The sequence below is a fragment of the Limanda limanda genome, chromosome 4 (genome assembly GCF_963576545.1).
Source record: "Limanda limanda chromosome 4, fLimLim1.1, whole genome shotgun sequence".
Lineage (NCBI taxonomy): Eukaryota > Metazoa > Chordata > Actinopteri > Pleuronectiformes > Pleuronectidae > Limanda > Limanda limanda.
Genome location: NC_083639.1, coordinates 30,991,561 through 31,010,700, shown reverse-complemented (window position 1 = coordinate 31,010,700; position 19,140 = coordinate 30,991,561). Strand labels below are relative to the sequence as shown.

General features: G+C 43.3%; 1 protein-coding gene across 1 annotated transcript in view; it reads right to left on the bottom strand.

Annotated features, from left to right (window-relative positions):
• LOC133000177 (dedicator of cytokinesis protein 3-like) overlaps positions 1-19,140 on the bottom strand; it is a 95,864-nt gene that overhangs the window by 23,610 nt on the left and 53,114 nt on the right. The window contains 19 exon segments of the mRNA XM_061070041.1: positions 2,839-2,980; positions 3,119-3,223; positions 3,478-3,564; positions 3,869-4,017; positions 4,109-4,202; positions 4,310-4,370; positions 4,565-4,660; positions 6,419-6,445; positions 8,141-8,226; positions 8,351-8,499; positions 8,724-8,782; positions 9,889-9,989; positions 10,846-10,921; positions 11,039-11,133; positions 11,791-11,889; positions 14,289-14,435; positions 14,826-14,953; positions 15,207-15,399; positions 16,732-16,908. Of these exon segments, the coding sequence (XP_060926024.1) occupies positions 2,839-2,980; positions 3,119-3,223; positions 3,478-3,564; positions 3,869-4,017; positions 4,109-4,202; positions 4,310-4,370; positions 4,565-4,660; positions 6,419-6,445; positions 8,141-8,226; positions 8,351-8,499; positions 8,724-8,782; positions 9,889-9,989; positions 10,846-10,921; positions 11,039-11,133; positions 11,791-11,889; positions 14,289-14,435; positions 14,826-14,953; positions 15,207-15,399; positions 16,732-16,908 (2,071 nt within the window).

Here is a 19,140-nt window from a genome sequence, read left to right as displayed (position 1 = left end):
TGAACTAACTTTCAATGCTTCAACTCCACTCAAGGATTACCTCTCATGGATTATCACTGGACTCTCGACCCTAGCGTGCCCTGGAAACTGGGTAACGACCCACTTCCCAGGCCAAAGGGGGATTGTTGGGGGTGAGGTCCTGAGTGACCATCAAACAATAGGTTGTAAATACTTGAGGCCTACAAGGCCCAGCTGAAACCAGTTCAACCAGTTTCAGTCTTAATTCACACCTTCTCTAGACAGCCTGGAGCCTCGCCTTGGTGGGGGAAGCATGTCCTGAACCCCCACTGTGCCCCCCCTCCAGCAGGCCCTGGTGGGGAGATGTTGCAGGCCGCTCTGCAAAAACCTAAATGAGACTCTGAAACGCCCACTGAGGTCGAATCCCCGCCCACTAAGGACGGGACCCTGACATTCTCATTGGATGAGAGCCAACTGAACCCTCTGACCACTTCCTGAGGAAGCAGGAAGTCCTCAGGTGGTATAAGAGTGCTGAACTCACAGACTTCTCCCTCTCTTCACTCAGATGCCCAAGCGACAACAGAACCCCTCCGGGGTTCTACTAGTTAACTCGGTATTTTTAAGAGACTCCCTTTGTCCTCCTCTCTTCCACGCTGCTCAAGTTGTTTTCTGACCTCAAGAGGTCTAACCACACGACTCAGTAACTAATGGAGGCGATAAGACATTTGTTTTGTTCATTTCAATTCATTTCATTCATTTCTTCTTTTACCTTAGTTGACGTTTTTATTTTGAAAAGATCAAAACAGGAAATTGCTCGCTGGACGATCTCAGACTGTTTCCTTATCCACACGGACTTTACTTTATTCTTTCTCCACACGATCTACAACGGCTACAAGCAGCCGAACGTCCCTGTGAGGCAGCACGATCTCCGCTGCTGCAGAAGAAGACGAAACCTCATCTCGCCACGGAGCACAACGGATCGGCTCCGGCCCAGCTGCGGTGCTCACGAGAGCCCGTCTGAGAAACTTCAAGCGATTCACTGAACCTCCGGGGATTCGCGCCAAGTCGCATGCAACCCACAAAATCACGGTCACAGTAAGAGGCTTATGTTGTCTGGGCAGATGTTAGTTTTAATATGTAGCGTGTTGATTTAATACTTGAGTGTATTTTGTTGATGGAACTTCCGTGTTCCATTGTTTTAGCCGGCCACTACTCCGAGCCGCTACTTCCGGTTTCCGGTTGGATCGCAATGTTTTGTGTTGCAGTAAATAGGGCCGCGAGAAGCGCCTCCGCCCGCACTGTTAACGTCTGTGTGAGTCTGCAGTGATTTCACCGATCAGAACCTCGGCCCACAACGCTCGCTTGAGGGCTGAGGGGTGAATCACTGTTAACTCATCTCAGACGTATTTTTAAGAGCTTCTTTGGACTCTCCTTACATGTTTTCTCATGTTCTCTCTCTCTCTCTCTCTCCTTCTAAACCGACCTATACACACTCCTGACCTGTATTTATAATACAGGTCATGTCACATAGTTAAATCTATGCTTAGAGAGGCTGAACACATCTGGAAACCATTCGGCCCCAAAGCCAAGCAGAGATAAGAATTCTCTTTGTCTAAAATTTCCTTTGTGTAATTCATGTGACGACCACCAGTGTGCGCTCCGGCCACATGGTGTCATTAACATATTCTCCATTTTGGATAACGTTAAGTTAAACCCACCATTTTGAGTCTATTATTGCCACGCCTCCGCTCTCTCTCTCCTCCCATCCTGGCTCTAAATTCATAACGGCTCCGCCATCTTGTTTTGTAGTCAATCCGCCATTTTGAGAGTTTTTAGGCCTTGATTCCACGAATCATGATCGGCCTCCATCTTAGATGTGATGTCACTACGCGTCATCGCCACCCCCCTTCTTTTTCTCTCTCTCGCACACACACACACACACACACACACACACACACACATTGATAGACACAGACAGACACACACACACACAGAGACACATAGATGGACCAGAGGTTACATGCGTGTTCTAAATTGTGATAAGCTGCTGTTGTTATCTTTGAAATATGGGAGTTTGTTAAGATGATGAATCATTAAATAACACTAACTTTATTTCACACACACACACATAGACACACACACACAGAGAGACACTTTGACACAGACACACACACACATAGAGACAGACATACATAGGTAGACCGCAGGTTGTCCGTGTATTTTCTGAATTGTGATAAGTGCTGCTGCTGTGTTTACCTTTGAAATATTGGAGCTTGTTAAAATGATAAATCATTGAATAACATTATAACTTTATTTCCCCTTTTTAATAAATACTTTTGTAATTAAAGTATCTGTAGTCTGTGATTATTTGTGCATATGTATGTGATTGCAGCTGGATTATGATCGCCTGTGCTCGAACTTAGAAGCCTTCACTGTTTATTAAGTAATCGTTAATATTAAAATATTGACATTATTAATTTGACATTTATCATTATGAGACTGATAATTATAGCTTGACATCGTTGGTCCCTGGTAACCAGGGTGGTGCCCCCCTTTCTCAATTATTAATATAGATAGTATTATTCTTAAATTGATAATTTTATTGTTTTAGACTAATTATTTTCATTATTCTTGGTTGATAACCTTATCATTGTTAATTGACAGCTTGTACTTTCTAATTGATAATTCCTATTTTCTCATTAGTGGTTTTATTGTTATTTGATTACTGATCATCTTCAATTAATAATTTAATTATTTTTGATAGATAATTTTTATTATTTTAATAATCCTATTTCATGATTATTAATAATTAGCCAACGTCAAGTCTACTCCTATTGCACAACAACACTTTAACTCTTTCTCCTGTTTTCTGAAGGATACACTGGGCGTCGCACTGCAGGATCGCCTCATCCGGCTGATTGGGATGCTGCATCGCAATGGCTTGTGGGAATTCTCCCAGCATCCTTTGCTGGAAGGCCTCTAACCTTTCGTAGTCATGACCCCGACACACAAACTCTTTGTTCTGGAGAGATCAAAGTCAAAGTGTGAGCTCTTCCAATAGTCGTTTACTTCCAGAATTAAAGGTTTTATCATTTGAGGAAAAACCTTTCAGACGATAAACTTAGAAATAGAAAAAATTTAAATCAAACTTTGAACTCACTCTGAGGAAGAAGGGGAACTTCCTGCCGTAGAATCCCACCCTGAAGAACTCTGGCTCCAGACGCTGTTGCTCCATAATGTTGTCGTAATACGCCGCCTCCATTTTCTACACACACACACACACACCCACCCACACACACACACACACACACAAAGGGATCATTGATTCAAAAATAGTGGAAGACATCTTCATCGCTGCAGGACGGCACATTTTGATCAGGAAGTGGTTTTCAGAGACAAACTCAAATCGCTATGGAAACGGAGCCGTGTTGTGTGGATGAGTCACTGATGAAAACACTAGTTTGTGCGACACTGGTGTGTGTGAGTCACAGGTGTGTGAGGTTTGGTGCAGCTGCTCACCCGTATCCAGCTCAGACTCTGGTAGTCGTACAGAGATTCATACTGGAAGGCCAACTCCCTGCAAAGAGGGATTCCATACTCCCAGCACTGGAGCACACACACAGGCACACACACACACACACACACACACACACACACACACACACACAAGGATTTCATTAGTGTGATGCCAAACAAAAAAGGGCGTATTTCCTTTCTCTTCCATTACTGCCCCTGCTCTAAATGAATCATGATCTTGTCTCTTCCTTCAGATTCTGTTCATTCACGTGTACGATCTGTTTATAGAGACTAGTGAAATATAAGAGATAAAACTGCTCAGTTATATTTAAGGACTGCATCGTGTGTGTCTGTGTGTGTGTGTGTGTGTGTGTGTGTGTGTGTGTGTGTGCACCTTTCCCTTGTTGAAGTAGTGGATGACCTTGCGGCAGAGCGCCTCCTTGCGGTGCCACTCGGTCTGAGCAGAGTAATGCAGGAACTCCTTCAGCGGCCGCTCGTCCCAGTGCAGCAGCTCCCAGTACAACAGCAGAGTGAACGCAGCCTCTGTGGACACACAACCAGCGTGCACAACCACAACAGTCATACACCCTCTACACAGTGTGTGTGTGTGTGTGTCTGTTTGTGCGTGCTGTACCTGTGAAGTTCTCGGCCTGTAGGTGCATGTCACACAGCTTGTGGATGTAGCGGATGTACATCTCCTCCTTGTTGATCTCCGACTTGTAGAAGTTCTGACACAAAGCACAGGAACAACAGTCTCACTTCCAAAAGTTCCTCTTTTTAAAATGCTTGATGATTTCCATGAAACTTTGTAAACCCGATGGAAACTTGATCTTACCAGCAGGTTGACGGTGCAGCCGATCTTCTTGTTCTCCGTCTCGTCTCCCTTCATGCAGTCCCTGAGGACAAGAGAAGGAGCTCAGGGACATTTGGACAAAACACGACTCGTGGCCACAAGATACAAATCTGCAAACTGAACTGAAGAAGCCTCCTGGACGAGAAATGAAATGTTCTGCCTCTATAAGGAGCTTTAGTTTGACTCTGGCTGTAGTTTTAATAATTATTATTGTGTGTGTGTGTGTGTGTGTGTCACCTGTAGTCCAGCAGTCGCTCCATCAGCCGTGTGACGGACGTGACGAAGGACACGCCCGTCTCTCTCCACGTCTCCTGCTCGATCTTCTCCAACAGACTTTGAGGAAAAACAGGCGTAAATTAAACACAGAGTCGAGACGTCGGGATCTGAAAACACTGAGCGTCCGTTTGTTTTGACACTTTTCACCGAAACTGAGCGAAATGAAAACAAAGCAAATGCTAAAAAAAAGAACTTTAAACTTTCATTACACTTAATTTGACCTTTGGGAGAGAAGAGAACATTAGTGATGTTAAAGTAAAACAGCAGAAAATAACTTTAATGAGCTCACGAGGAAACAAGGCTTAACTGGATTCTTCCCTAAAATCATCTCACATATGCAAACAGATCATTTAAGATATAAACAGGTAACATCTGTGTTCACAACAATAAATAAACCTGAAGCCTCTTAAGCAGCGGGTGAGATTCGCCTAAAATGCCTGTCTGAGGAGTACCCAAAGTAAATTGAAAGCTGTTCTTGAACCATTTGGAGTACATGCATGATCTTGGTCTCTTTGAAAGGTAACATTGTGAACTTTCCCCCCCAACAGTCAGAATCAGTCTAAGTGCTACTGACATTGAGTGATAGCAGTTGGAACACAGTGAAGTAGAAGGTTTTTATTTCCGCCTGAATATTTTTTGTTAAACAGAAGCCTGCAGATGACTCTAGCTGGGACTTATGATCTGGAAAACACACTGGGACCCGAGCATGAAGCCTTGACTGGCCGTGGTTCAAATTTGATAACAATACCACAGATTTTTTCCTAAAGGCATGTCTAGGCGTTTTCCACAAAGGCCATTTGGAACTATGGTAACTACCTTGGCTAAAAAAGCAACTTTTACACTCAAAATCATACCTTTATATAAAGGAGGCAAAACCGGTCATATGGTTTAAAATTTATACAAATAAACATTTTCATGTTGTTTACATCTTGATGCTGGCTGCGCTGAGATTACGCAACAGCTGACTGTGGCTATTCTTTGATGTAATAGTGTGTTTTGGACTGATTGTGTTACTGGATTGGATCGTCTGGACCTTTGTACCAAGACTGTTTTCGTTGGAATGTTATCGATCTGTGGATTAATATGATGCTTCTTAGGTGAGTGACGTCCACTTTGTGAATGTTTTTTTTGTGTTAGTGACTTGACTGAGACGTTAATTGTACCGGCTGTGGTGATCAGATCTTGAAATGGTTTACATCAGTTGAATCGGAAGAATCTTAGCTTTCTAATGATATGTTGCATCAGTATCTAGCGGTACGAGGCAGATCTGAAAATAACAATGTTTGAGGCTTATCGGCAGCACCGGCCCGCCCGTGAGCCGGTGCTGCTTAACAGGTTAAATGAATTGAATCACTCGATCCTTTATCTCTTAGTTCAGTTCATCGCTCGTCTGCTGAACTTTATAAAATCTTACTTTAACTCAATAAGTAGCTGGAGTTTCAGCAGAGAGAAAACTTGGTTTCCACGTGTTGGAACTCCGTCGTGTTCGGGTTCTGACGTTTGTGGACGTTGTGTATTTGGAGTTTTCAACACTCGAGTCCACAGAGGGAACGAGTCCGTTACAGAGGAGGGACTCGTATTATATATTATACTTTGAATTAAAGTGTAGTTCAGGCCTAAACTTCAAACCCAAACGATCCAGAGAGAAAAAACAAACCAAGCCCGATGTTTCCAATCTCGTGTGTTTTATGTTTTTCTGACTTTGTTTGTCTGTCTCTTGTTTTTCAATAAATAAAATAAATATATATATAAATAATAAATAATGATTTTCCTACAGATGTGAGACCTGGTTCCTGTGTGTCGGTGGTGTCGTACCTGGGGTAGGGCCCAAACAGCTGGGTTCTAGTCCCGCAGCACAGAGCAAAGCAAACACACACAGAGTGTTAGAGCAGAAGAGCAGAGTTAATGAGCGTCAACAGCAAGAGACGGGTTCAAAGAGACAGAGACGGATTCAAAGAGACAGAGACGGATTCAAAGAGACAGAGACGGGTTCAAAGAGACAGAGACAGATTCAAAGAGACACAGACGGATTCAAAGAGACAGAGATGGATTAAAAGAGACAGAGATGGATTAAAAGAGACAGAGACGGATTCAAAGAGACAGAGATGGATTAAAAGAGACAGAGACGGATTCAAAGAGACAGAGACGGATTCAAAGAGACAGAGACGGGTTCAAAGAGACAGAGACGGATTAAAAGAGACAGAGACGGATTCAAAGAGACAGAGACGGATTCAAAGAGACAGAGACGGGTTCAAAGAGACAGAGACGGATTCAAAGAGACAGAGACGGATTAAAAGAGACAGAGACGGATTCAAAGAGACAGAGACAGATTAAAAGAGACACAGAGACGGATTCAAAGAGACAGAGATGGATTAAAAGAGACAGAGACGGATTCAAAGAGACAGAGACGGGTTCAAAGAGACAGAGATGGATTAAAAGAGACAGAGACGGATTCAAAGAGACAGAGACGGATTCAAAGAGACAGAGATGGATTAAAAGAGACAGAGACGGATTAAAAGAGACAGAGACGAAGGTGAGAGACAGAGAGACGGATTAAAAGAGACAGAGACGAAGGTGAGAGACAGAGAGACGGATTAAAAGAGACAGAGACGAAGGTGAGAGACAGAGAGACGGATTCAAAGAGACAGAGACGGGTTCAAAGAGACACAGACGGATTCAAAGAGACAGAGACGGATTAAAAGAGACAGAGACGAGGGTGAGAGACAGAGAGACGGATTAAAAGAGACAGAAACGAAGGTGAGAGACAGAGAGACGGATTAAAAGAGACAGAGACGAAGGTGAGAGACAGAGAGACGGATTCAAAGAGACAGAGACGGGTTCAAAGAGACACAGACGGATTCAAAGAGACAGAGATGGATTCAAAGAGACAGAGACGGATTCAAAGAGACAGAGACGGATTCAAAGAGACAGAGATGGGTTCAAAGAGACAGAGACGGATTCAAAGAGACAGAGACGGATTCAAAGAGACAGAGATGGATTCAAAGAGACGGAGACGAAGGTGAGAGACAGAGAGACGGATTAAAAGAGACAGAGACGGATTCAAAGAGACAGAGATGGATTAAAAGAGACAGAGACGGATTCAAAGAGACGGAGACGGATTCAAAGAGACAGAGACGGATTAAAAGACACAGAGACGGATTCAAAGAGACAGAGATGGATTCAAAGAGACAGAGACGGATCCAAAGAGACAGAGACAGATTAAAAGAGACAGAGACGGATTCAAAGAGACAGAGACGGATCCAAAGAGACAGAGACAGATTAAAAGAGACAGAGACGGATTAAAAGAGACAGAGATGGATTCAAAGAGACAGAGATGGATTAAAAGAGACAGAGACGGATTAAAAGAGACAGAGACGGATTAAAAGAGACAGAGATGGATTCAAAGAGACGGAGATGGATTAAAAGAGACAGAGACGGATTCAAAGAGACACAGACGGATTCAAAGAGACAGAGACAGATTAAAAGAGACGGAGACGAAGGTGAGAGACAGAGAGACGGACGGCTCAGGCTCCTCACAGCAAACTGAAGAGTTCTCTGTAGTTCTCGTCTCCTTTCCCCTCAGAAACCAAACTGTCCAGTTTATCGATCAGTTCAGCCTCCACCTGCACACACACACACAGACACACAAACAACACAAACCATCAGGGCTTCTTCATCTGCAGGTCATCAAGTGTGTGTGTGTGTGTGTGTGTGTGTGTGTGTGTGTGTGTGTGTGTGTGTGTTTACCTGCTTGAAGTTTCCGTTCTTGCGCTGCTCCCAGTCCATCATGTCGTGGAAGATGGGAATCATGATGTTCCTCACCTCCACCTGAGGGACCAGCGTGACTCCCAGGAACGGGCCGATCATACCGGGGATGAAGTGGATCTTATTCTCACCTGCAGCCGGAGCACACACACTTTAATCACTCAACCGATACACAATGAAACCAACACCAGGAGGGAAAGAGAAGCAGTGCAACAGGTCGCTTGTGGCCTTGTTGAGACAAGTGGGATGTAAATAAAGTTTGTGTCCATGAAAGAGCAGAGAGACGTCACAGAGGAGGACGTCCTGCATCTGTTCACATCTGTAAACCACTCTCCTGCAGTCTGTCCAATCTCACCCAGGTTCTGCCACATGCTGAACAGCTCGTAGGTCATCATCACCCTCATGTCTCCGTACCTGCACAGGAGGAAGAAGTCCTTACAACATGGGACTGAGGACATATTCAAACCTGAATGTCCTGACTGAGACTAAAAGAAGAAACACAATAGTCCAGGTTATATTCTATGGAATTACCTATCAGTATTTTATATCATGACAAAGGTAAAACTGCATATAACCACTAACTTATTTTTGATATTTGTAACATATAATTGTATGATCATTATTCAATGTATTTTAACTTTTGATATTTGTAATTTAACGTATGTTTTAAATATTTGATATAGGTATTGTAATGTATGTTTTAAATGTTTGATATCTGTATGTATGTCTTCTATGTGGACCCCACTAAAAGTAGCTCTGTCTTAGGGTAGAGCTAATGGGGATCCTTCTAAATAAACAAATAAACAAAAAATATTCCCGCCCCCCTTTTGTTTTAATGGGATTCATCACATAATAAAACAAACGACACAGAAAAACATTCACTTGCAGAATCTAACTGAACAAGTTTATCATCTGGTGTTTTAAACTTTCTCTGGTTCAGGTCAATATTGGTCTAATTATCCTAATTTTCACAATAAGTGATTTTCTTCTGTCGCCCATGAGCAGCAGACGTTGGGACCAGTCACCACTCGGCCTCCTTCCTGTGTGGCTCAGCTGGTTTGTGTCTTTTCCACACAAGAGACAGACTGAACAGACGCGTGTGAAACGAGCAGATGACGTTTCGATCTACAGCTGAAACTTGTGTTTTGTAACCTCCACCACACAGGTCATGTTTTCACTGTTTGTTCATCAGCAGGATTACACAACCAGCATCAACTGTTTGATTTGAACTAGCAAAGCACTTCGTAACTGTGTGTTAGAAAGGTGCTATGGAAATAAAGTTTGTGTGAATAAGCCCTATGAGACAAATTGTTATTTGTGAATGTGGGCTATACAAATAAACTTGATTGATTGATTGATTGAATTTAAATAAATATTTCCACGGGGTTAATTTCTCCTTTCAACTATATCAGGGAATGTTTTACTTTTCATATGTTTTGTGTAGCTGATGCAACACATGAACATGAAATATGGAGACAAAGTGAAGTGATAATCAGTTACTTCCTGTTTCCTCCACTTACTTGTCTAAAACCTTTTTCCTCTTGGCAGGACTCAGGTTCTCCAGCTGCAGACTCGGCTGGTTGATGTAGAGGACGGCCAAACTGAAGTAGGAGTTCCACACCTGCACACACACACACACACACATACATACACACACACACACACACATGCAGACACACAAACACACACAAATTGAAAATGTATGTTTTTTTACCATCTTGAATATTTTTATTTTTTATTTTCTTTTTGTGAATTTACTGGATTTATCTTTTGTTGTTTAATTCATAGTTGTATTTTTTAAACCGTCATCAGAACAGAGTGGAGGTGGATCATAAATAAATATCCTGCTTTATAACAAAGGTGATAACACAGTTTCTGTTTGGTGTGTGGTTTTCTTCCACAACTGAGCCTCTCACACAGTAACACACACACACACACACACACACACACACAGTGTGGTTTTCGGTGTGTGGTTTTCTTCCATAACTGAGCCTCTCACACAGTAACACACACACACACACACACACACACACACACACACACACACACACACACAGTGTGGTTTTCGGTGTGTGGTTTTCTTCCATAACTGAGCCTCTCACACAGTAACACACACACACACACACACACACACACACACACACAGTGTGGTTTTCGGTGTGTGGTTTTCTTCCATAACTGAGCCTCTCACACAGTAACACACACACACACACACACACACACACACACACACACACACACACACACACACAGTGTGGTTTTCTTCCACAACTGAGCCTCTCACACAGTAACACACACACACACACACACACAGTGTGGTTTTCGGTGTGTGGTTTTCTTCCACAACTGAGCCTCTCACACAGTAACACACACACACACACACACACACACACACACACACACACACACACACACACACACACACACACACACACACACACACACACACACACACACACACACACACACACACACACCTTAAAATCAAACTCTGCTTCGGTGAAGTTCTTGTGAAGCGCAGGTGACAAATACTGAGCCGTGGTCAGGATGATGCTGCAGAGAGAGAACACACACACAAACACACACAGACACACAAACACACACACACACACAGTGTCAGATGTGGGTCCAAGCTGTCGGGGGGGCAGGAGCTCCATGTCTGCGTCTTACTTGCTGGTGAGCAGTCTCATGATGTTCCAGTCACGAGGGAAGATACTGAGCTTCATCAGATTTCTGAACACACACAGAATCTTCAGCAGGAATTCCTGAAAACAGAAAATGTAGAAAACGTTCCTGAGCCTCAGGCCTCAATCAGATTTATTTATAAAGTATCTACTGCATTATGTTCAAGTTATATTTTATCTTTATAACATAAACCAATTATATTCATATGTATATCGTTTATTGTGAACTTACACCCTTTTATATTTTTATACATCCTCAAGAAATCCTCCTGTGCCTCTGAAGTTTATCCAAAATAATCTGTGTGTCGTGGAAAATGTACATTATGTGCATATTTTTACTCGTAGAGAATCCAATCCTTTCTTTCCATATCTTCTCTCATATTATCTTGTTTAATATTTTCACATGTTAACGTATATTGATTTATTATATCTTTTTGTAATTTCTGGCATCATATCTGATCCTATCATAATTATATTGTATATGATCGTTTCCATATCACTTTGTATCTTTTCTCATGGTATCATATCATATCAAATCTGTTTCAAATCACATCATATCATATTGTCTATTATTGTGTCTTATTTGATCTTATTTGATCTGTTTTTATATCTCATCGTATTGTATTGTATCATATTGTACTGTATATTATGTAACTGTACATTATCTCATCTCGTCTCTTTTTACGTCTCTTCTGAATCACTTCACTTTTCAGGCGTCAGGACCTGAAAGTCTTTTACCTTCAGCTCCTCTTTGCTCTGGAAGTTTTCCATCAGGTGCTGGAAGTGGATGTCGGTCATCTGGCGGAGGAGAGACAGGAGGCAGGACACGTACTCGCCCTGCCAGCGGGGGGGGGGGGTGGGACAGACACGTGAGACAATCACATGGAAACATGTGTGAAAACACAAAGCTCTTTCTCAAACAGACCCCAGCTACTGACCTGAGAGTCACACTCACTCTTACACCTGTAGGGGGCGCTCACATCTGGTGCAACGTAAGAGCATCGACAGGAAATAAAGATGGACGACAGGACAGCTCCCAAAAGTGAGGCCAAAGTCGCCCCCTGGTGGCTGGCTGCAGTACACGTTATAAACCTTATAATATTTCTGAAGGATGTTTCACAGCACCAGGAGGAGACGTGTCCTCCATCTTTATTTACTGTCCCCGTGTGAGACGCATCATTCGCCCTCGATCTCCATGTAAACAAACTCCTAACAGTATATAGATTATTACACTATATACTCTTAACTATCACCTTTGTGTTAGGATGTAGTTGTTGAGTAAAATGAAGTTAAAATATAAAAGAAGAGAAATTCAAATCTGTCTTTAAAAACGTAAAAAGATTAAAAATGAAACTGCTGAGAAAGAAGAGCACCTGACTCAGAAACACAACATGACACATCTACAGGTGAACTAAGACACACACACAAAGAGCACAGTATAACACACAGAATACACAGTATAATACACACAATACACAGTATAATACACAGAATACACAGTATAACACACAGAATACACAGTATAACACACAGAATACACAGTATAATACACAGAATACACAGTATAATACACAGAATACACAGTATTAATAAGAATGATTTAAGCGTGCAAGGCAGCATCCAGGAGACGAGGATGAGGAGGACGAAGACTGAGTTACGTCTGATGAGAAGAACAATAGGAATGTGAGGACAGGTATGAGGACAGCTGTTAGAAGACAGGTGTGAGGACAGGTGTGAGCAGGGGTGTTAGGACAGGATTAAGGAAAGGTGTGAGGACAGTTGTGAGGACAGGTGTGAGGAAAGGTGTGAGGACAGGTGTGAGGAGGGGTGTGTAGGCGGGTGTGAAGACAGATAAAGGGACAGGTGTAAGGCCAGGTTTGAAGACAGGTGTGAGGAGGGGGGTTAGGAAAGGTGTGAGGACAGGTGTGAGGACAGGTGTGAGGACAGGTGTGAGGACAGGTGTGAGGACAGATTTTAGGGAAAGATGTGAGGACAGGTGTGAGGACAGGTGTGAGGACAGGTGTGAGGACAGGTTTGAGGACAGGTGTGAAGACAGGTGAGCAGGCAGGTGTGAGGACAGGTGTGAGGACAGGTGTGAGGACAGGTTTGAGGACAAGTTTGAGGACAGGTGTGAAGACAGGTGTGAGGACAGGTGAGCAGGCAGGTGTGAGGACAGGTGAGCAGGCAGGTGTGAGGAGGGGTGTTAGGACAGGTGTGAGGACAGATGTGAGGACAGGTGTGGAGACAGATGTGAGGACAGGTGTGATGACAGGTTTGAGGGAAAGGTGTGAGGACAGGTCTGAGGACAGATTTGAGGACAGGTGTGGAGACAGGTGTGAGGACAGGTTTGAGAACAGGTTTGAGGACAGGTGTGAGGACAGGTATGAGGACAGATTTTAGGGAAAGATGTGAGGACAGGTGTGAGGACAGGTTTGAGGACAGGTTTGAGGACAGGTGTGAGGACAGGCGTGGAGACAGGTGTGAGGACAGGTTTGAGAACAGGTTTGAGGACAGGTGTGAGGATAGATTTTAGGGAAAGATGTGAGGACAGGTGTGAGGACAGGTTTGAGGACAGGTGTGAGGACAGGTATGAGGACAGATTTTAGGGAAAGATGTGAGGACAGGTGTGAGGACAGGTTTGAGGACAGGTTTGAGGACAGGTGTGAGGACAGGCGTGGAGACAGGTGTGAGGACAGGTTTGAGAACAGGTTTGAGGACAGGTGTGAGGACAGATTTTAGGGAAAGATGTGAGGACAGGTGTGAGGACAGGTTTGAGGACAGGTGTGAGGACAGGTGTGAGGACAGGATTAAGGACAGGTGTGAGGACAGGTTTGAGGACAGGTGTGAGGACAGGTCTGAGGACAGATTTTAGGGAAAGATGTGAGGACAGGTGTGAGGACAGGTTTGAGGACAGGTGTGAGGACAGGCGTGGAGACAGGTGTGAGGACAGGTTTGAGAACAGGTTTGAGGACAGGTGTGAGGACAGATTTTAGGGAAAGATGTGAGGACAGGTGTGAGGACAGGTTTGAGGACAGGTGTGAGGACAGGTTTGAGGACAGGTGTGAGGAAAGGTGGATGCTTAACTGAAAAAATAAAGGGTGAAATCAACAGGTCTTAAAATGCGCTGGGATGGAGGAGCAGGCAGGTGCAGGGTGGACGAGGGACATGGGACATGAGACAGGTTAGTAGTAGTAGTAGTTGAAGTAGTAGTAGTAGTCGTATTGTTAGTTACTAACAGTGATCTCCGCGGTGCACTGCGGACAGCGTTGACCCCTTACCGCCTCCTGCGATTGGCTCTTGCTCATGATGGACAGCAGGCTCTGCAGGAGGACGTCCAGCAGAGACTCCACCATCATCTCCACCTCCTCCTGCACGGACGTGTCCTGGAGACCAGAGGGACACCAAGGGTTGTCTCAGACATGGTGATTACAAACATGAAACACAGGAGAGTGAGCAGCACTGTTCCTGTGAAGAGACTGACACCTGCTGGACGGGAGCATGAACCCGGTTTCATGTCCCCACCCGTGCAGGACTCTCAAAGACATAAAACTAGCACACCCACAACGAGAGACGGACACTTTCACAGAGGACGAATCCTTCTGAAGGACTCGACATCTTCATCAAGCTTTTCAAAACGGGACGATTGTTGAGACAGGAAGAGGAAGACCTTGTGTACATGTGTGTGTGTGTCTATGTCTCTGTGTGTGTGTGTGTGTGTGTGTGTGTGTCTGTGTGTGTGTGTGTGTGTGTGTGTGTGTGTGTGTGTGTGTTACCAGTGAGCTGGTCTTGATTATAGAGAATATAGAGCTGAGTATTCCAGAGCAGATGAGCAACTCTTTCTGTTGCCTCAGATGCAGATGGATGTGATGCAGGACCACGGGCAGCAGGATCCTTCGAGACTCTGAGGACACACAACACACACACACACACACACACACACACACACACACACACACACACAGACACACACTATTTAACAGAATCCTACAAAAACTACTGGATACATTTCCACAAGCATCGGTGGAAGGATGTGTTACAGGTCAGAAAGAACTCAATTCATAATATTTATCAGCGTGTGCAGCCAGCCACCAGGGGGCGACGGAGATGATTTGTCCTCATCTATATTCACGGCCCTGGTTTGAGGGAGTCTGTACCTGGGAAGGAGAAGAGCCGGCTGTCCACAGTGCGGGCGATGGACTGCAGCTTGACCACGTCCATGGACTGTCCCATGTGCACGGTGGACGGCATGCTGCCCAGCGTGCCGCGCACAAACTCCGCCACCTCCTGCACCGTGAACATCTGCAGCAGCTCGTCGAAGATGGCCGGGAACGAGTTGAGCAGAGCGGCCTGAGGAGGAGGAGGAGGAGGAGGAGGAGGAGAGGAGGAAGAGGAGGAGAGGAGACGGTGAGCAGCTGTGACAGACGAAGGCAGAACGCAGTCGACGTAAAATCAGTGAAGAGCTGAACATTTCACCACACGGGTCCGACCATAGATATAGATAAAGACTAGATGTCGCGTTCGAAACGGAGCCGGACGTCCGCACATGGCGGCCATCTTGCTAGAGTGAGCTACATTGTATAACATTGTGTTGTAGTGGCACTTACTTTTTAAATAACCATAACTTGCTCGATTTTTAAACGGTCTGGTTTGTTATAAACGTAAGAGATGTAGTTATGACACTGCATAAATTATTGCGTTTTTTGGAAAATAACCTAATTATTCATAAGTATGCAGTGTCATATCTACATCTCTGACGTTTATAACAAACCAAACCGTTTAAAAATCGGTTGAAAATTGAGGAAGTTATGGTTATTTACCAACACAATGTTATGGGTGAGAGAGCTGCCCCGTAGCAAGATGGCCGCCATGTGCGGACGTTCGACTCCGTTGACCGGCGACGCAGACGAGACATCTAGTCTTTATATATATATCTATGGGTCCGACAGTGAAGTTCATTTTTACGATTTCAGCTTCTCACTGGTTGAGACTCACAGGAAGCGGACAAGGGGAAAGTCATTGGGTGAATCGTTAGTGGATTAGAAACAGAATCTCAGTGAGTCTCGGACGTGAAGAAGAACTGTGAGGGAGAAGTGGGAGGAGTTAATTAATCGTTCAACACACAGCACGGACACAAGTGGGATCAGACAACGAATCGGAAGTTTGACTGTGACCCGAGCAGAAGGAGGTCGATGGTCGTGACTGAGGATGAAACCACGGACTGAATCAAGATGGACGACACGTCTGTGGTGGGCGTGGTCTGTCTGATGCAATCAACCAATCAGAAGCCAATCGTCATGACGTTTCTATATCATCAAATAACTAATTAAAACCAAACTTCCACATCAGTTTGATATTGTGATAATTAAACAACTTATGAAAACATAAATAGTCAAACTTATTTTATTTTTTTATTTTATCTTTATTTTACTTATTTTAACTTATTTTCTCTATTTTGTGATTTAAATCTTTTTGTTTTAAATTCCCACCGAAACAATGTCGTCCTTCTTTATTTCCATTTGTCTATTTCAAAATGAACCAGGTGTGTTTTGGTTACAGGACTGTGATGTGTGTGTGTGTGTGTGTGTGTGTGAGGTTGTCAAGCAGCAGGACAGGTGGACAGGACTCTGGGCTTCACACGGGGGACGGGGGGGTTGTTTCCCCCCCCACACGTCTACTTACTGACAGAGGCGACGGCCGCAGAGCGTTGGAGCTCCAGGCCTGAACGCAGCCGGGTGCCCCCCCGCTGCCGAGTGCCCCCCCCGGGGCGGCGAGCTGGGACTGACCCGGGGGCGTGGCTAACGCTAAGGGAGCAGCAGGACCTGGGGCTGGATTTGACCCGGGACAAGGCTGCGAGCCCTGTGGGGCGTGGGCGAGGAGGGAGGAGTCACAGGGACCCGGAGGGTGGAGCAAAGGATTGTGGGAGATTGATAGAGGAGGTGAGGGAAGGAGGCAAGGAATGGTCCGAGGTACAAGTGGAAGGAGGCAGATGAAGGAGACAAGAGTCAGATTAAAGCAACTAGCAGAAGATCAGGAAGCAGCTGAAGAGGAAGATCTACTGTAGAGGAACTCAGTCGTCATGGCAACAGTTTGTAAAGGAGACACGGGTGTGTTTCTTTCTTCTCGTGAGATATTAAGGTTTGATAAGAGTAACACAAATCTGCACAGAGAGGAGTTCCCTGTGGTAGAGCATGTATCATAACACACAATCATAACACACAATCATAACACACAATCATAATACACAATCATAAAACACAATCATAACACACAATCAGAACACACAATCATAACACACATCATGACACACAATCATAACACACAATCCTAACACAAAATCACAACACACGATCATAACACACAATCATAACACACAATCATAACACACAATCCTAACACACAATCATAACACACATCATGACACACAATCATAACACACATCATAACACACAATCATAACACACAATCCTAACACACAATCATAACACACAATCATAACACACAATCATAACATACAATCACAACACACAATCATAACACACAATCCTAACACACAATCATAACACACAATCCTAACACACAATCATAACACACAATCATAACACACAATCCTAACACACACTCATAACACACAATCATAACACGCAATCATAACACACAATCATAACACACAATCATAACACACAATCATAACACACAATCATAACACACAATCATAACACACAATCCTAACACACAATCATAACACACAATCATAACACACAATCCTAACACACAATCATAACAGACAATCATAACACACAATCATATCACATAATCATAACACACAATCATAACACACAATCCTAACACACAATCATAACACACAATCATAACACACAATCATAACACACAATCACAACACACAATCATAACACACAATCCTAACACACAATCATAACACACAATCCTAACACACAATCATAACACACAATCATAACACACAATCCTAACACACACTCATAACACACAATCATAACACGCAATCATAACACACAATCATAACACACAATCCTAACACACAATCATAACACACAATCATAACACACAATCATAACACACAATCCTAACACACAATCATAACACACAATCATAACACACAATCCTAACACACAATCATAACAGACAATCATAACACACAATCATAACACACAATCATAACACACAATCATAACATACAATCATAACAGACAATCCTAACACACAATCATAACACGCAATCATAACACACAATCATAACACACAATCCTAACACACAATCATAACACACAATCATAACACACAATCATAACACACAATCCTAACACACAATCATAACACACAATCATAACACGCAATCATAACACACAATCATAACACACAATCCTAACACACAATCATAACACACAATCATAACACACAATCATAACACACAATCCTAACACACAATCATAACACATAATCATAACACACAATCCTAACACACAATCCTAACACACAATCATAACACGCAATCATAACACACAATCATAACACACAATCATAACACACAATCATAACACACAATCACAACACACAATCATAACACACAATCATAACACACAATCAGAACACACAATCAGAACACACAATCATAACACACAATCATAACACACAATCATATCACACAATCATAACACACAATCATAACACACAATCATAACACACAATCATAACACACAATCATAACACACAATCATTACACACAATCATAACAAAGAATCATAACAGACAATCCTAACACACAATCATAACACACAATCATAACACACAATCACAACACACAATCATAACACACAATCATAACACACAATCACAACACACAATCATAACACACAATCATAACACACAATCATAACACACAATCATAAAACACAATCATAACACACAATCATAACACACAATCATAACACACAATCATAACACACAATCATAACACACAATCATAACACACAATCCTAACACACAATCACAACACACAATCATAACACACAATCATAACACACAATCACAACACACAATCACAACACACAA